Here is a 19,989-nt window from a genome sequence, read left to right on the forward strand (position 1 = left end):
ACAGTAGAGATGTAAAACGTTACATCACCACAGAAGTACTAAACACCTCTGCTAGAAACCACTTAGCTGGGGACCATTCATTTACTCTTTCTTGCATTTCCTTCAAGTATTTCAAAGAACTTTTAGAAAAGATGTAACAGCTGTAGATAGAGAAAAATAAAATTCTAACAATCGTATGTTGTTTGTTTTGAGACAAGATCTGGTTATTTCCCCTTGTTGCTCTAGAGCTCAGTTTGTAGAACAGGCTGTCCTTGAGTTTGCAGTGACCCTCTTGCCTTAACTTCCCACATGTTGGGTTTCCAGATGTGTGCCACCCTGTCTGGTTACACCCTGCCTGGCTCGTGATGCTGTATTGTTAGATACTCTAAAAAGGATCTAGTGGGCAGACAATTAGAACCCATTTTAAAGTTAAATGCAATTTTAAACTTTGGGCATTTCATTTAACTATTATTATCAAATGTATTATTTCAGTCCTCAACTATCACAAGTTATCTGTTACTCTAGCAATTAACAATTAATTGGTATTTGTGTATAATTGATCTGTATCACCCATAGTCTCTCGTTATTAGGTCTTTGAGAGAAACTGTTTAGGCCGGGTGGTGGTGATGCACATTTTTAATCTCAGCACTCAGAAGGCAGAGCTAGTCAGATCTCTGAGTTCAAAACCAGTCTGGTCTACAGAGAGAGTTCCAGGACAGACAGGGATACACAGAGAAACCCTGTCTGAAAAAAAAAAAAAAAAAAAAGAAAAAGAAAACAAAAGAAAAAAGAAAAAGATAAAAAGAGAAACTGTTTAGACCAGGAAAGTCCAGGGTGGGAGTGGCGGAGTTAGTGGTTTCAATTGGCATCTAATTCATATACCGTAAATTCATAGTCTCTCTCATAAAGTGTCCAATCCAGTGATTAGTTTAGTCACAGAATTGTGTAACTGTCAATCAACACAGTCAACTTAATACATTTTTATCCTCTCAAAGAATACCCTCTCTCCCAAACCTGTGCCCTTTAGCTATTTCTAGCTCTAACTTGCCATTTTTCCTACCTTTCTATGTCCACACCTCCAGCCTTGAGTACCTGCTAATCTATGTTTCATTTCTACATTAAAAAAAATGAAATTGCCTTTTCACACCATTTCATGCAAAGGAGAGCATTGATTATGTGGGCCTTTGTGACAGTGTTTCCTCTTTACTTGTTTTAAGATTCATCCATGTATATCAGAGGTTTTTAAAAGAAATTTGACACTTCAGGTTGATTCTTAGTCAAGCTGTGACAAAGATATATTAAATAGCTCCTAATAACATATGGTAGAGCCTGGAGAGATGGCTCAGTGAATAAGAGCGCTGGTTCTTCTTCTAGAGGACCTGGGTTCCATTTCCGGCACTTGCATGATGGCTCAGAATGGCCTATAATACCACTTCCAGGGATCCAGCATCCTTCTCTGTCCTTTTTGGGCACCAGGCATGCACATGGTACACAGATATACATGCACGCAAAACATTTATATATATAAAATAAAAATAAAATTTAAAAAATAATAATGTATATGATAATTTCAAGCTTTGTTTTTTAAAATGTAAGATGTGCTTTTCCTACTGGAAGAAATGGGAAAGAGTAATTTGTAAGATTTTTATCTAATCTATGTTGAATTCATGCTTTTCACAAAAATGTGTTTAGGCTGCAGAAAGCCTTCATAAGACCATTGTTAAGAGGCGGATGTCCCACGTCAGTGGAGGTGGATCCATAGACCTGTCTGACACAGACTCCCTGCAGGAGTGGATCAACATGACCGGCTTCCTTTGTGCCCTTGGTGGGGTGTGCCTACAACAGAGAAGCAGCTCTGGCTTGGCGACCTACAGCCCACCTATGGGCCCTGTCAGTGAGCGCAAAGGGTCTATGATTTCCGTAATGTCTTCAGAAGGGAATGTTGATACCCCTGTCAGCAGATTTATGGACCGGCTTCTGTCCTTGATGGTGTGTAACCATGAGAAAGTGGGCCTTCAGATACGGACCAATGTTAAAGACCTGGTGGGGCTGGAATTGAGTCCTGCTCTGTATCCAATGTTGTTTAACAAACTGAAGAATACCATCAGCAAGTTTTTTGACTCCCAAGGACAGGTGAAGTCTTCTCCACTTTGTTTTTTACCCTTCTCTATGAGTACAATAATGTGTTTGAAATAAATGAAGACTTTCTTTCCAATTATTTAAATTAGGTACCAACAATGATAGTCCACTTACAATTTTTAAAAATTGTCATAATTACAGAAAAAAAAGAATCATGTAATTTAGGGATTAGCCTGCTTCTAAAGCACTCAGGCCTGTGGGTGTTACTGGAGTTAACGAATGTTGGATATAGGTATTAGTACCTGTGTATATCAGTGAGTTTGTGTATTTGCCTATGGTGTGCTTGAATGTGATAGTTATGTCAGTTTCATTGTCCTGTGATCTGTTTTCTATGTGTTGATATAACACCACTAATGTATTTTGTTTTTGTGTAGGTATTATTAACTGATAGCAATACTCAGTTTGTAGAGCAAACCATAGCCATAATGAAGAACCTGCTGGATAATCATACTGAAGGCAGCTCTGAGCACCTGGGACAAGCTAGCATTGAAGCAATGATGTTAAACCTGGTCAGGTAAGCATTTGCTACTGAAACATAGCAGAGACATAGTTTAAGAGGTAAGACCTCTTATGCACTGGTAATGGGAATGATGAACTATTTTGTCATTCTTTATTACAGATTAGTGTAGTCTATGACAATAAGATAATCAGAAATTGTATGTTCCTACTGAAACAAAATTTAAATATTAATCATGTTTAAAGTTACATTTACTTGAAGATTAAAAAATTTAGAATACCTTAATTTTTGTCCATATCTGATCATTTTTTATTCTGTGCTTAATTAGATATGTTCGTGTGCTTGGGAATATGGTCCATGCAATTCAAATAAAAACAAAACTGTGTCAGTTAGTTGAAGTAATGATGGCAAGAAGAGATGACCTCTCATTTTGTCAGGAGATGAAGTTTAGGTGAGTTCTCAGAAGAGCAAAATAGGGTCTTTTATGTGAAGTGCTGTGTAGAAAAGTAGTAGGGCTTGGTTATATGGGGAAGGGGAGGTGGGTGAAGAAGTATTGTGCGTATTTGTTTTCTTTTCCTGAATATCTTTCCAAGTTTCTCAAAGCTCTGTGCCCATGGGAATCTGGGGGTTTTTTTTGTTTCTCTCTCTCTCTCTTCCCCCCCTCCCTCTCCCCCTCCCTTCCTCCCTCCCTTTCTTAAACTAACTCACGGCACTAAAAGTTTAATTGTTTCCACATTGGCAATATAGGAAAGTGCCAGTGCAAAGGACCAGCATCCAAGTTGTATGTTTTTGTGCCCTTCTGACTTGTATTTCATTATATCTGATAGCAGTGTTTCGTCTATAAAGTCATACTGAATTCATTGACTGTTTGCTCTGTTGGTGTATTGGCATACACTTGCAGTCCCAACAGTCAGAAGGTTAAGGCAGAAGTTCAAGGCCAGTCTGGGCTATACAACTATGCAATAAAACCCTTGTCTAAATTATCAAACAGTGTGTGTGTGTGTGTGTGTGTGTGTGTGTGTGTGTGTGTGTGTGTATGTGTATGTATTAAAAATTTGTTTATTCTTTTCCTTTTCATCATTCTGCAGGAATAAGATGGTAGAATACCTAACAGACTGGGTGATGGGAACATCAAACCAAGCAGCAGATGATGATGTAAAGTGTCTTACAAGGTAAAGTCAGAGAGACCTTTAAGAACTGTCATGTTTTACCTTACTCATGAAAACCACTACAGGTATGGCTGTTAAATATTTATAACACACTGTATTAACTTGTTTTGTTGGTGGTAAGCTTTCGTATTTGAAATATATAAAGTTCTTTCCTTTTTTTTATTTTAATGAAAGACTTAGTTGAAACAAATGTGAGAGAGGACTAGGGAAGTGGCTTAGGAAGAATGGTCAACAGTTATTGAGAAAGAAGATGCATAAAGCATTAGATTGTATTACTTTATGACTAGATAAAGGTATTGATTGAAGACTGTAATTATGCTGAGTCTTTCTAAGGCATAATTGCTTAGATTTGCTCTAATGACAAATGATTGGTGCATATCAGAAATGATAACTATGAACAGTATGACAACTTCATCTTTTTCTCTGGTCAGGTATAACTTTGATAGTATATACTCTTTATTTGGTTCGTTGATTAATTGAATATTTTCATTTTTATACTGTGATGTTGGAGCTTGAACCTAAGACATGTAAATGGTAAATTGGACTACATCCTCAGCCCCATACTTTTGATTTGACATAGATATTATGTTAGAAGTTACATGGCTAAAAGTTTGCAGTCTGTGTGTGTTCTAGGCGTGGCGTATTTACTGATACTTAGGTTGTGCTTATAGTTTATCAGTAAAATGGAGAGCCCTAGAGTTGGTGTCTGGAAGGCTCATGGTTTCTACATTACTTTTCTTTAGGGATTTGGACCAAGCGAGCATGGAAGCAGTAGTTTCACTCCTTGCTGGTCTTCCACTACAGCCCGAAGAAGGAGATGGGGTGGAACTGATGGAGGCCAAATCACAGCTATTTCTTAAGTAAATTTCAACCACCAAAAATCAAAGCAAAAAGCAAATATAGCTTCTTCCCTCCCAAACAAAGAAATGTAACTAAGTTGCTAATTATTGTATTTAAAAGAAGACCTAATTACTTTTGTATTGTGGTCATTGGCTGTTTTCATAAAACATACCATATCTACTTGTGAAATGATGGGGCCAAGATTAGAAAAAAATTATGTTTTGTATTTTTAAAGAAAATAATGTGATCATTGAATTTTTTCTTGTAATAAATCTAGATTGCATCATTAAGTCATTTAAAATGACAATGTCTAAGCCAGGTATGGTGGCACACACCTTTAATCCCAGCATTCAGGAGGCAGAGGCAGGCAGATCTCTGAGTTCAAGGCCAGTGTAGTCTACAAAGCGAGTTCTAAGACAGCCAGGGCTACACAGAGAAACCCTGTCTCAAAACCAAACAAACAAAAACAAACAACCCCCCCCCAAGACAAACAAGACAATGTCTAAACTATTTGGACCATGAATATTGTATGCTAAATATTAAATGACACATTTGCCAAGAAACCTTGCACATCTTCTGTGCCTGTGTCTTGAAATGAATACTGTACTTTGTCAGGATAAAATAATTCTCACAGCAGTTTAATAATGAACTACATTGACTTCTTATCCCAAGATTAGAAAAGCATATATTCATGGCCATGCATAGTGTCATATATGATCACTCAGAATGCATGTTTAGCTTTCAGGTTGGTGTGGCCTTCACTGTGTAAAGGTCAGTCTTTGTATTTCCCAGGTACTTCACCCTGTTTATGAACCTTCTGAATGACTGTAGTGAAGTTGAAGATGAAAACGCGCAGACTGGTGGCAGGAAACGTGGCATGTCTCGAAGGCTGGCATCCCTGAGGCACTGTACAGTGCTTGCAATGTCCAACTTACTCAATGCTAATGTGGACAGTGGACTCATGCACTCTATAGGTGAGATCAAATGAAAGCTCCACATAAAACTGTCCCAGCATGGTGGTGCATGCCCTTAATCCCATCAACCAGGAGCAAACAGGTTGTTTGTGAGTTCAAGGCTTGCTCAGTCTATACAGGTTGTTGCAGGCCAGCGAAAGCTACACAGTGACCCTGTCTCTAAACAAACAAACAAATAAAAACAAAAAAGAAATACAAAACCCTAGAGAGCTGGGCTGGAGAGATGGCTTAGTGGTTAAAAGCATTGGCTGTTCTTCCAGAGGACCTGGGTTTAATTTCCATCACCCACATGGTGGCTCACAATCACCTAGGGAATATGATATTGCCCCCTTGCCTCTGTGGTAACCAGGCACACATGTAGTGCCCAGACATACATGCATGCAAAAACACTTATACACGGCCGGGCAGTGGTGGCGCACGCCTTTAATCCCAGCACTCGGGAGGCAGAGGCAGGAGGATCTCTGTGAGTTCGAGGCCAGTCTGGGCTATAGAGTGAATTTCAGGATAGGCACCAACACTACAGAGAAACCTGTACACAGAGAAACCCTGTCTCAAAAAACCAAAACAAACAAACAAAAAAACAAACACCCAAACACTTATACACATAAAATAAAAAATTAAAACCTAGAGTTGACATGACATGTAAAACAAAAATTGCTTTAGTCAGGCTGTGGTAGTAAATTTGTATCTGTCTGTCCATGTCAGGCTTAGGTTATCACAAGGATCTCCAGACAAGAGCTACATTTATGGAAGTTCTGACAAAAATCCTTCAACAAGGCACAGAGTTCGACACACTTGCAGAAACAGTGTTGGCAGATCGGTTTGAGAGACTTGTGGAGCTGGTCACAATGATGGGGGACCAAGGAGAGCTCCCTATTGCTATGGCTCTTGCCAATGTGGTCCCTTGTTCTCAGTGGGTAAGTTTATTGAGAAAGTAGGGAAGTAGAATGCCTGGCATATAGCCAGTGTTTCAAAATGAGTTTGTTCATAAACGTTTATTAGGTGAATGGATAAAAATGTAAGAACTAGAAAAAGTATGCAATGTAGAGCTGAGAATGTAGCTCAGTTAGTAGAACGCTTTCCCTAGCACCACAGAAAACCATGGTTGTGCATGCCTTTAATCTCAGCACTTGGAGGGTGGGAGCAAGAGGGTCAGAAGTTCAGGGTCCTCCTTGGGTAAATAGTGAGTTTGAGGCCAGCTTGAGCATTATAAGACTGTCTCAAAAAATTAAAGTGGACCAACTTGAGCCATTAGACTTTCTTTTCTGTGTATTTTGTTTTCATCTATAGAGAAGTGATTGGTACATCTAGCCCCAACTAGTATTTTCTTTCTTTCCACCCCGATGAAAATGACCATTTAATCACTAATATTAAAGAAAATATAAAGCCACTGATGTGATCTCATATCTTTACATAATACATAAAGTAATTAGTAAATCTAACTTTAGTTGTTAATAATGCTAAATCTTGTAATCTATGATTTATGCTGTTTACTGTCTCTGCGTTATATAATTTAGTTTTTACTTGAGTATTACATACTCTCTTGCATTTGAAATTTGCATTTGAAGTTGTGCTGGGTGTGTGGCGCACATTTGTAACCCTAACACTTGGGAAGTGGAGGCAAGACAATCAAGAATCAAAGATCATCCTTGCCTATGTAACAAGATCAAGGCCAGCTTGGGCTCTTTAAGACCCTGTCTCAAAACAAAATGTATGGATAAAATACTATAGACATATCTGGCTATTTGGCCTTCTGAATTTATTTTGTGTTCTGGGGATTGATGCCAGGGCCTCATACATGTTGTGCAAGTGCTTTATTACTGAGCTGCACCCTCCACCCATAAAACTACAACATTTTTAATACTACATGCTAAACTTTGAGAAAATTTTTGTTCATTTCCATTTTAAAAAGTCATGTGGATCCCTGTGCTGTTGCCTATCCTTTACTCTCAGCATTGGGGAGGCAAAGGCAGGAAGATCTCTGGTCCATGTGGCAGGTTTCAGCTGGAGGCCCTCTCTTTATTTAAAGCCATGTGGTTTATTTTACCAAAAAAGACTTTAATAAGAGTAACTTGTAATTACTAAGGTATTCTTAGTTTTTGCTTAAAAGCTGTGATGGGAGGGTGAGAAACTGGAAAGATGGCTCAGCAGTTAAGAACATTGGCTGTGTTTCTAGAAGACCTGGGCTGGATTCCCAGCTCTCACATAGTCACTCAACAACTTGCAACTCCAGTCCCAGGAGATTGGGTGCCCTCTTCTGGCCTCATTAGGCAAAACAACCACTCACATAAAATTAACAACACAACCCAAGAAAACCTACCTATAGGAGGGGCTGGAGAGATGTTTTGGTGGTTAAGAGTGCTTGCTGCTCTGTAAAGGGACTGGAGTTCAGATCCCAGCACTCCATCGGACAGCTAATAAACACATGCTTACTAGCTTCAAGAGATCTGATACCCTTTTCTGGCCTCCATGGACACTCTCGCACACATGTACCCGTGTACACATAAATTGAAAATACACATTTAAAAACACCTAAACATTGAAAACAGGCTTACTGATCATGTTTCTTATACCCAGAAATAAAACTCGCATTCTTTTCTCTGGCTTGTAATCCTGTACCTACTCTGGGCCTGCCTTACCCTGGCCTCCATCTAAGGTTGTGCCTTTGCACTCTCAGCCCTTTCTGTTCCTCAGATGTGCTGACTGTTTCTGCCCGAAGGCATCCTTGCTGCTGCTGCTGCTGCTGCTGCTGCTGCTGCTGCTGCTGCTGCTGCTTTCTGAGGTGCTTCTCTGATTGTTTTGATTTGATTCAGTTGGATTTTAGTAAGACATGCGCTCTATGGTAACATGGGCTCTAGCCTCTTACCAGATTTTTTTTTTTTTTTTTTAAGGTGAAAGAGGCCTCACCTTGTGGCTCTGGCTGGCCTGAAATTCACTATGTAAACATCCATCTCAGGCATGCAGCTCCACATCTGGCTTACTTATAATTACAATTTTATATCCATTGATTAGCAACACTCCTAAATTATCTTTTTCAAGCCTAAAATTATTTCACACATCTTCCTATGTATCATAAATATTCTGAATTTTTTTAGTAATTAAAAAATTAGCTTTTTTTAAAAACTTATTTATTGCATATACAGTGTTCTGTCTGCATATATGCCTGCAGGCCAGAAGAGGGCACCAGATCTCATTACAGATGGTTGTGAGCCACCATGTGGTTACTGGAAATTGAACCCCGGACCTCTGGAAGAGCAGCTAGTGCTCTTAACTGTAGAGCCATCTCTCCAGCCCCAGTAGTTTTCTTAATAAAGAATCAAGGTCTGGTGATGTTGCCTAGTGGTAGAGTTCTTGTCTGAGACCCTATTCTTGATCCTTAACACAAGAAAACAAAAAGTTGATTTGAGCCAAAGAAGCTTAAATTCATTTTGTTTTCTTACAGTAAATATTTGAGCTTTATATTAAATGGCTTAATATACTTTTTATTTATTTTTTTGGAGATAGGATTTCTTTGTGTAGCTGTGGCTGGCCTGGAATTCACTGTGTAGAACCAGGAAATAGCCTCAAACACACAAAGATACTCTGCTTTCCCATTGCAGGGGTTAAAGGCATGTACTACCATCCTTGACCTCAATTACTTAAATTTTTTTGAGATTTTATTTATTTTTATATTGTATGTATAGGTGTTTTGCCTACATGTGTGTTTGTGCACTGTGTGTATGCAGTGCCCAAAGAGACCAGAAGAGGCTGTTGGATTCCCTGAAACTGCATTTAAAATGGTTATAAGCTGCATGTCGGTGCTGGGAATTGAACCTGGGTCCTCTGGAGCAGCAGCCAATGCTCTCAACTGCTGATCCATCTCTCCATCCCTTTAAATTACTTTTGTTCTTTGACAATTTCATACATATAAAAAAAAGTCTCTTGATCATATACACCAGTGGTTCTCTACCTTCCTAATGTTGCTTAATGCAGTTCCTTATGTTGTGTGTACCCCAACCATAACATTATTTTTGTTGCTACTTCATAACTGTAATTTTGCTACTGTTATGAATCTAAATGTAAGTATCTGATATTTGACCTCTGTAAAAGGGTTGTTTGACTCCCGAGATGATCTACACCCTTGGCTCCCCATTCCCACTCCCTTTCTTTCTGTTTCTTTTTTTAAGACAAGATATCGATATAGCTTGGACCTCTTTTTAAAAACAAAACAAACAAGCAAACAACTCAGGACCATCATATCAGTTAGAGCTTCTGAGGAAGCATGGGTCCTTACTAACAATGGTTTTGTTGTTATTGTTGTTTTCTTTTGCTTTGCTTGGGACTCTTATGTAACTTGGCCTGGGCTCAAGTTTTTAATCTTCCTGCTTCCACTTCTTGGGTACTGGGATTACAAGTATGTTCTATCACATTTGTCAGAACTTTATCTAAAGGTGAACAAAAATTAAAGTATTAAAAAGTAATTTGATTATGTAAATACATGTGTTAAAATTCAGTTTTTTAGAATTTCCAGGACTTAGGAGAAGAAAGGAGAGTAGAACACCATTTCACATGGCCCTGAGAGCAGCAGCTGCAGCTGTCTCTCTGTTGTGTTGGAATTGAAGCAGTACCTGGTGGTGCCAGACAAGCCCTCCACCATCAAGCTGTATCCCAAGCTCAACGACTTCTGATTAGTCCCTAAAGTCTTGTCCTTTCACTTAATTTCATAATGGAGGGTAGGGTTTGTATATTATGTCCAAGATGGATTGTGTAACTATAAGGAATAAAGCAGACACTGAGTCTTCATAATTCTCTGGCTCCTGGGGTATTCGTGGTTAGGATTATCAACCTTTCCCTTACTCCAGTGTCTTGTTCTTTTAATCCTGGGACCAGGTCAGGCTGAGGAGAGGGCTCTGGTGTGTGAAGGTTGAGGGTTCTTTTTATCATAGATACCACTACTCGTGTCTCCTCTTAATGTTGGGTTTAACAGTGAATTACAATTTTATCAATTGTATGAAACATTGTCTTAGCTAGGGTTTCTAATGCTGCAATCAAACACCATGACCAAAAGGCAAGTTGGGGAGGAAAGGGTTTATTAGGCTTACACTTCAGCGTTGCTGTTCATCGCCGAAGGAAGTCAGGACAGGAACTCAAACAGAGCAGGAACCTGGAGGCAGGAGCTGATGCAGAGGCCATGGAGGGGAGCTGCTTACTGCCTTGCTTCCCATGGCTTGCTCAGCCTGCTTTTTTAGAACCCAGGACCACCAGCCCAGGGATGGCGCCACCCACCATGGGCTTGACTCTCCCCCATTGATCACTAACTGAGAAAATGTCTTACAGCTAGATCTCAAGGAGGCATTTCCTCACCTGAGACTCCTTCCTCTGATAACTCTATAGCTTGTGTCAGATTGCCACACAAAACCACCCAGTACAAACAAACACACACACACTCTCTCTCTCTCTCTCTCTCTCTCTCTCTCTCTCTCTCTCTCTCTCTTTCTTTCTTCTCTCCCCTCCCCCTCCCCCCCCCTCTCTCCTCCCCTCTCCCCTCTCTCCTGTAAGGAACGAAAGGGTTATTGCACAAATAATAGAAAGGTTGACTTCAGTCTTAACTCTTTGGTTGTGTGTAAATTTGACAGAATTTGGGGATTGAATATCTAGCTGAGGATGCATCCCCCCTTTCTGATTTTTAAACAGTCCTTTAGCGTTTAGTGCCTTTTTGTTGCTTCTCTGCCTTGGCTGTAATGTATTTAATCAGTTCTAAGAAAACAGTCTGTGGAACTCAATCTGTGGACCAAGCTGGCCTCGAACGCACAGAGATCTGCCTGCCTCTGCCTCCCAAGTGCTGGGATTAAAGGTGTGCGCCACCACTGCCTGGCACCAAAATGAACTCTTATTTTCATGATGTAATTTGAGCCAAATCCTCAAGTCTTTCTGTGTTCTGGTAAAACCTCAATCTCTAATCTTTCCCCCAGTTAATCTTTGGTATTAACAACTATTATAAACACATTTAAAAGTCACCTATCAGACAAATTCCTATCTTAGGAATAATTAGTTATCATTTACCTTGATTTAATGGGTGATTATGAACTTTAAATTTGCTTCTTTTCTAACCTTTTTCAAAATTTTAAATCCACCTAAGAAAAAAGTAAACTTGTTCACACAAACACAATTTTTTGTTTGTTTGTTTGTTGTTGTTGTTGTTGTTACCAGGATGAACTGGCTCGTGTTCTGGTTACTCTGTTTGATTCTCGGCACTTACTCTACCAGCTGCTCTGGAACATGTTTTCTAAGGAAGTAGAATTGGCAGACTCCATGCAGACTCTTTTCCGAGGCAACAGCTTGGCCAGTAAGATAATGACATTCTGCTTTAAGGTGTGTATCACTCACTTTGTGTATCTGTGTGCACTGGGGTGTTGAGAAGAAATTCTTTACAGGATGTGTTGGGTTGATTACCTTTGTAATGCAGGCTGTGTGGATCTGTGCCTAATTGTGCGTTTCTTTAGGTATATGGTGCTACTTACCTACAAAAGCTCTTGGATCCTCTGTTACGAATTGTGATCACATCTTCAGATTGGCAGCACGTTAGCTTCGAAGTGGATCCCACCAGGTGTGTCCTCTTGTCACGGTTGCTCCCTCCACATTACCTGCATTACGTCCACTGGGCTCCAGTATATCAACACTGAATTATAGCCACAGCATAGGCTCGAGTGTAGGAGTTTCCAGGGAAACCTGAAAACAAGGACACTAGAGGAAATGGACATCCACAGCTCCAGCAAACATTCAACGTAACTAACTCCCAGGCGAATCAAAGCCTTACACTGAAGGCCTGTTCACCTCAGTTCCTTGTTTCTCAGAATGCTGTGTCTACCTTTCAACAGAAAAAACTACGAGGCATACCAAGAGAGGACAGAGAGGACAGATTTAGGTGTGAAGAGACAAAGCAGGCATCAGAACCAGACTTGAATGTGATGGGAATTTTGGAATTTTTACACTGACTATTTATAAAATAACCATGGTTATTATGCTGAGAGCTCCAGTGGATGTGGGGGGACGGACGGACAGACGTGGACAACATGAAAGAACCAGTGACTAATACAAGCAGGGAGCAGGAAAGCTAACAAGGAATACAAAAGCAAAAGATGCTTAAAAAAAAAAAAAAAAAAAAAGGTATAGCAGAGGAAGAATGATGGTAATGGGCTGATTTGTAGGTGCAGCAGAGGAAAGGGCCCGTGGGCTGAAGATGTACTAGTGGAAAGTTCAAACTGAACTGAAATGAAAACACACCTTCCTAAAATGATGGAGATGGTGAAAGAGGAACTTAGAAACTTACAGCAGTAAGGGGAGAAAGATCAGAAGTTGATAGTCTAAGCTCCCACTTTAAGAAATTAGAGGAAAGGAGGAACGGGGAGGTAGCTCAGTCGGTAAGGGCTTCCAGTGCAGGCATGAGGACTTGAAATTGAGCCCCAGAATCCGTGTGAAAATGTTGCTGGCTAGGACTGTTGGTTCTTCCTTCCTTTGTAGAAGCTTGCATGGTGCCTTCTGGTATAATGCAAGCTGGTCCTTTAGTAGTGAGTTTTATGAGGCATAGTTCTCTCACTTTAGTCTTTCACTTATTGGAGGATTTCATAAGTGATGATTTCACTGTATTTGCATCATTTCCACTTCTCCTTCCGGCTCTTTCTGTGTTCCCCCAACTACTTCCTCTTGAATTCAGGATACCTTCTAGAACTATTTTGTTATGTATGTGTGTATATGTGTGTGTGTGTGTGTGTGTGTGTGTGTGTGTGTGTGTGTGTTGATATACACATATGCTACTGAATCCAATTAATGTCACCCTTGTTTGTATGTGTTTAAGGCTGACCACTTAGGATTAGGGTCTCATTTTTAAAGTAACAGTATCGGGGAAAAATCTGGTTCTCTCTCCTTCAGCGGCCATTGATTGTAGCTTTTCCTCTAGGGGTGGGGCCTTATGAAAATTTTCCTCTGTCCACATAGGATGTCTACTGATGTGGTCTCTGTAGGTTTCCTGCAGTCAGCCTGAGAGTTCATGGGTACAATCTCCCTGTCCTGTCGAAAAGACACTATCATACAGTAGTTGACCAGGTCCTCAGGTTTTTTTAGTTTTCCAGTCCTCCTCTTTCTTGGTGTTCCCTGAGCCTTAAGGATAGGGTTTGTGTTACAGATGGCCCATTTGGGGCTGGGCAGCCCACATTCAGTTACTTAGTCTCTGCATTTTGACAACGGTGGGACTTTCTAATAACCTTTGAAACTGCAGTACTGGTTCCTACCTACTAAATCAGCTAAAGTTGAACATCCCAAAGTCAAAAAGGCTCCAAAAGCTAAAACTTTTTGAACATATAATTGGCACTCAAAAAGTTTCACATTTTGGAACATTTAGACTTATGGCTGTTTAACTGGTAACGTTTTTGGAGAAATACAAAATCAGAAAAAAATATGAAACACTTTTTGTTGAAACATTTTGCATAAGTAATATTCAACTTATACACCAAATCTGTGAGAATTCGAGGGAATAGGAATTCTTAAGCACTGTCGTAGAGATGTTAGTAAAAGTTAAATTTGCATATGTTTAGCTCCCAAGAAATGCCAGTGTTTGTTAATTGCTCTAGTGGAACTCTTGTGTATGCACAACAATGTTCACTGAAGTGGTATCTGTAAAAGTGTACAGAAAAAAAAGTTTTTGGACAGTCTTCATGTAGCCCAGGCTAGCCTGAGACTCCTCTGCAGTTAAAGCTGGCCTTGTACTCCTGATCCTTTTGCCTCCACTTCCCAAGTGCTGGCATTATAGGCATGAGTTACTATACCTAGCAAAAGTGAATTTTTTTTTTTAATTTTTATTTTTATTTTGCAACAAAAGTGAAATTTTAAAAGATTCATTAGCAGAGCAGATAAGTCACTATATACAATACAATATATTTTTATGTTCAAGATGAATACATCTAATCTTCCTGCATGAATATAGATAATCTCAGAAACCTGATATAGAGGGAAAGATGAAAGTTGCATTTTATTATTATTATTATTATTAGTGAAGATTTTAAAAAGTCACCATTCATAGGTATATGTATTGGCCAGCGTGGTAATGCATGCCTTTAGTCCTAGTACTCAGGAGGCAGAGGCCGGTGAACTCTGTGAGTTTAAAACTACCCTGGTCTGCATATTGAGTTCTAGGTCAGCCAGGGCTACACAGTAAGATCCTGTCTCCAAATAAACCAACAAAAATGAACACAATCAAAAACATAGGGCTATGGTAAAGGTGCCTACTCCTACTCTTAACGACTATAGTTGTAGCCAAAGGTCCTACATAGTGGAAAGAGAGACATGACTTCTACCAGTTGTCCTCTGAACTACACATAGTGTAGGTGCACATACACACACACACACACAAACACACACACACACACACACACACTCTTAAAAAATATATAAAGCACCAATATTTACATTACATACCAACAAAAATGTTCTCTAATATCTAAGGCTGACTTTTGTTAAATTTCTGGTTGTCTCAAAATTGTTGTGGCTATTGTTGTTTTGTTTGTTTTTTAGTAGGTCTCCTGTAGCCCATGCTTGCCTCAACTTGCTACAAAACTAAGAATGACCTTCAACTTTTGGTCCTCCTGCCTGTACCTTCTGAGTATTGGAATTTTCCATTTGGGGTTTGTTAGTGCTCAGTTTGTAGCCTGTGCGGCCTAAACTCACTATGTAGTTCGGGCTGGCCCCAAACTCATGGCAGTCACTTGTTTCAGCCTTGTGAATACTGAAATTAATGTGAGCCATCAAACCTTACAGCTACTGCTGCTGCTCTTCCTCCTCTTCCTCCTCCTCCTCCTCCTTTTTCTTTCTTCCTTTTTTCTTTTCAAAAAAAATTGTTTCAATCGGGATCAAAAGTCTTGTGAGGAGTGATTTTGTTTCACCAGTCACATTTTGATTTTACCTTTCCTTTGTTACAGGTTAGAACATTCTGAGAGCCTTGAGGAAAACCAGAGGAACCTCCTTCAGATGACAGAGAAGTTCTTCCATGCCATCATCAGTTCCTCCTCAGAATTCCCCTCTCAGCTTCGAAGTGTTTGCCATTGCTTATACCAGGTATGCTAAAAGTTCGAGATTGCCACTCTCAAGCCAAAGCAAAATAAGAGGAATACTCAAGTTGTGCACAGTCAGCTGCTGGCTGTCATGTGGATACATAATATAATATGGGGCTGGAGAGATGGCTCAGCAGTTAAGAGCACTGACTACTCTTCCCGAGGACCCAGATTTGGTTCCCAGCACCCACGTGGTGGCTCACAACTGTCTGTAACTACAGTTGCAGGGGATCCAGTGTCCTCTTTTGACCTCCTCAGGCACTGGGCATGTATGTGGTACATACACATGTAATTCATACACATAAGATCAAATAAACAAAATAAAATTGTAAAGAACTATTATTAGATTGGCCTTGAAAGAAACCTCACATTTTCTTTAGAGACATTTAAAGAACTTTAAGGAAAATAAATTAATTTTCCTTGTGTTAAAAGTGGTAATCCCACTGGTTGAGAATAAAACCACACACACAATTTTGAGCCAGATTTGAAGCAAGCTTTAATTAAATACTAGTCAGGTTGATGGACTCTGGCCAGGTCCATTCCAGGGTTCCCAGGAAATGGCCACAAGTCACATTTTGCCATGACTTTTAAAGGCACACCCGTAAGACCACTGTATTTCCTATCAGCTCCAATCAGGGGCAAGCATATATCCTGATGTACTTCCTCCCTGTGTGCCTCCTGTCTACATCCAATCAGGGGCAAACATCCATCCTGACAGATTTCCTGCCCATGTACCCACATGTGATCAAGCACATCTGTGCAGACAGGTCAAACCAACACAGGACAAACAGGAAGTTATTCTTAACTATCTTAACTGCAAACAGAACCTTAACCTGCAAGGGCAGTAGTTTTCCTGTTTTGGTCTTCCATTAACTTGCAAGGTACATTGTTCTTGTTCTTGTTTTGGTCTCACAGAAAGCTGCTTAAAAGTCAGTGAGTGTACTGAAAGGAAATTTTGCTTATCTTTATCCTAAATTACTTACAGGATCTTTCACATTTGGGGCAAGTTCATTGTTTTTTTGCACTGTAAATGGCTTGATCTGTAATTTTGGTTTCTGCTTTAAGAGATCATTGGTTTTGTGTCTTGTTTTTTCATGACAAATCAGTTGCACTGTGTATTTTATGTAGAAAGCTATTTGTAAGGTATATTCCATCATCATCCAATAGCTAACAGACTTCCTAATACTGTCACAGCAAGTAGTACCCCTGAGTTCAGATGTTCACAGCAATTCCTTCCATGCTAAGAGAAAAAGGCCTGTAGCTTCTGGTTTTGACTTCATATGCAGTTTTAGTAATAGTTTAGTTAGTTCAAAGGAGAGCCTATAAATCTATATTAACTTCTCAAAAAGGAAAAAATACTGTAGAGCCTGGGGTTCAGAATAAGGGTGCAAATAGGGAAAGAATTTCCAGATTTACCAAAATCTATGTATTTCTCTGATTTTGCAGTGTCATCTCAACCTCTTTTTTTTTTTTTTTTTTTTTTTTTTGGCTTGCAGCCTCAGTTGCTTAGAGACATTAACATCATCAGTGAAATCACCATTTTAAAAAGCTGGGTGAGGCTGCTGTGTGAATTTTCCCCCATTGCTATTTTAAAAGATGTATCTGCTATGTCTATAAAAAGAAAACTTTGCATATATAGATATATGATAAAGTACACTTGGCACTGGTTTCTGGGTGTGTTATGACTTCACTGCCATTTCAAAAAGCTCTAGGAAGCTTAGGGAAGCTCCACATAGTTTATTCAGCTAGGTAAGTGTGAGGCTAGAGAGTGGTTAGTTACAACATGAAGCTTCATGTGTTGACTGTTTGAACTTTACCCTTAGATTTCTCTTTCAATTTAATTCCATTGTTTTCCTGTTTGTAAAATGAGGCTGACAGGACACAGCATGCATTTAAAAGTCTGAGTCACCTTCTTGGTTTTCAGAAAGAAAATGGGCTTCTGAAATGATAGTGGTTTTGCTATAGTTGGTTGAAAACGAATGAGAAATGTACCTGATTACATGGTCTGTCCTACTAAAATTTAATAGAACTCCTCATGTGACTGTCCACATGATGAAAAATGTGTTTGTATCATCAACAAACTTGGATACCAGTTTGAGAGCATGCTACTGTAATGTAAGAATAGGACTTGACATTTCGTAAGCATGCAGGAAATATTTCATGAAGGAATAAATTTCTCATTCCTACTACCTAAGTAAGCAAGATTCTTGCCAGCCTTCCTAGTTAGGCACAGAGAGAAATGGTGAAGACAGTGAAGTCCTGCCTGGTGACTTAGCACCACTGTGTGCTGTGCTGTGCATTGCCTTAACCGTTACCATATTAAAGCTTCACAGGAAAACACAGTGCAAAAGTTACACTGTGCATTATTTTGTAATGGATAAACTTAATGCAGACTATTATGGAGCAAAGTTTTTGTTGTAAGTAAGATTTTGTTCTTAATAAGCAAAATTTACAGTGACTAATCAAAGATAGAATAAAAAAGCTTTCAACTCAGTATGTTTTTTCATTGAGTCTTCTTTCTAACTTAGCTTTCCTTTTTGTTAGCTTTTGTTTTTATTCATTTTTTTTTCTCTTGGGGCTTTTACTTACCCTTGTAACTTTGGCAGTGACATAATGGTACCCTTGTACTTTTATGCTTTGCTGGGAAGGATGGGAACCCATTTTCTTTTTCTTAGTAAACATAGCTCCTGCTTTGGGGAATCTACTGGGGAAAATTTGAAAGCTAAGTGAGTATATTGCCAGCTAATTTTTACTGGAGTTCAGATTTTGGTCTTTAAGCCTTTTTTTTTTAATCTTGTAATCAGCTCTATTTACATGCTTTCTTTATTAAGAAAAGATGGTTAATACTATATAGGAATAGTAGTCAAGTGTAAATGTTTGACAAACTTATAATTAAAATATTTTTTAATCAATGATTAAACTATTTTTATTACATGCTATTTTTTTTCCTTCTGATAAATTTGGAACAAAGAGAAAATATTCCTTTGAGTGGATATTCAGTTCTGGTAAGAAAATTAGGAAACAGCTACTGTGATTTTTAAGTAAACATCTTTCGTAGTAAAGCTTCTTCTCCAAATGAGTTTATACATGTTTGTTAAAACTATAAATGGTAGTTACATATCTTGGCTGAAAAAAAAAAAACCCTGCAGATTTACATGGTTGTATTTTTGAAAATAGCCTTAAAGCCTGCAACAAAGTTCCCTGATATGAGACTTTCTGTTGTTTTACAAACCTCTGCCTCCTTCGGCTAGGATGCTGTTGACATCTAGATATACAGGAGCTATTTGGATGGATGGATGGATGGATAGATGGATGGATGGATGGATGGATGGATTTAAAACTGACTTTATGCCAAAGTTATTATGGGTTTTAGTTTTGTGTGCCTTAGAACTATTAGAATAAGATACCATGTGTCTAGATCAAAGAATTTATGTTATGGTTGAGTTTTGTTGTTTTGAGAAGATGTCTTTTGTAGCCCAAGCTGCCCTTGAACTCTTGGTTCTCCTGCTTGCAGCTCCCAAAGGCTGGGATTATAGGTATTTGTCACCACAACTGGCTCTTATTGAGGTTTTTAAAATATTAAAAATATAATAATTGGCATACTCTAATCAGAAGTCTAAATTTTGGAAGAAATCTTTGGAAGATAGTGTTCTAAGTGATAAAACTGGACATCTGTGTGTGTTTGCATGAATTGCTTTTGTTTTTTGATGGGGAGGGCATTCTGATAATTGGTCATCTATAATAAGTAAAATTTTAATCAGATTTAAGTTTGATTCTATATTATCTACAATTTCTTAACTTTGGTATTAATGAACTTTTTTCCCTAGATATGCTAACATTCTTTTCCCAAATATAGCAGCTTTTAATAAAGTGAGTAGCACCATTTCAGGGAGTGCTCTGCAGACACTGGAAGATGTGAGATTGGAACAGCACTCCTTACAGTCTCTCTAAAAATTGTTTGCTGCATAGCTAGCCATTTAATTTTTATTTAATAAAATCATAATTAACTGCTAGGTATTGGAAAAATAACTCTTAAGTCAATTGAAGGATACACAGAGAAGTATTTTATATATCAGAAAAATTAATGTAGACACAAAATATTTCAGTGTGTGGTCTACTTCATAAAACAAACATTTTATGTAAAACTTATCAAAAGCTAGGAATTGACTCAAATGTAAATATTCCTCAGATTGGCTTGAAGACAGCTTTTCTGTGACTCATAGCCAGAAATAGTAGACATGATTGGGTCTCAACATTGCTTGCTGTTTATTTTGTGCTTGGCTTAAAAGTGGAATAAAATTAAAGTCCAGGATTAAACTTCATCCCTCAAAATGCAATTGATTTCGACT

At 38.8% G+C, this 19,989-nt stretch overlaps 1 protein-coding gene across 1 annotated transcript in view; it reads left to right on the forward strand.

Annotated features, from left to right (window-relative positions):
• The window catches only part of Nf1 (neurofibromin 1), a 244,887-nt gene that overhangs the window by 108,598 nt on the left and 116,300 nt on the right, over window positions 1–19,989 (forward strand). The window contains 10 exon segments of the mRNA XM_059271304.1: window positions 1,672–2,112; window positions 2,493–2,632; window positions 2,904–3,026; window positions 3,664–3,747; window positions 4,488–4,604; window positions 5,377–5,558; window positions 6,264–6,475; window positions 11,748–11,909; window positions 12,041–12,144; window positions 15,509–15,644. Of these exon segments, the coding sequence (XP_059127287.1) occupies window positions 1,672–2,112; window positions 2,493–2,632; window positions 2,904–3,026; window positions 3,664–3,747; window positions 4,488–4,604; window positions 5,377–5,558; window positions 6,264–6,475; window positions 11,748–11,909; window positions 12,041–12,144; window positions 15,509–15,644 (1,701 nt within the window).

Source organism: Peromyscus eremicus, chromosome 8a, assembly GCF_949786415.1.
Source record: "Peromyscus eremicus chromosome 8a, PerEre_H2_v1, whole genome shotgun sequence".
NCBI lineage: Eukaryota > Metazoa > Chordata > Mammalia > Rodentia > Cricetidae > Peromyscus > Peromyscus eremicus.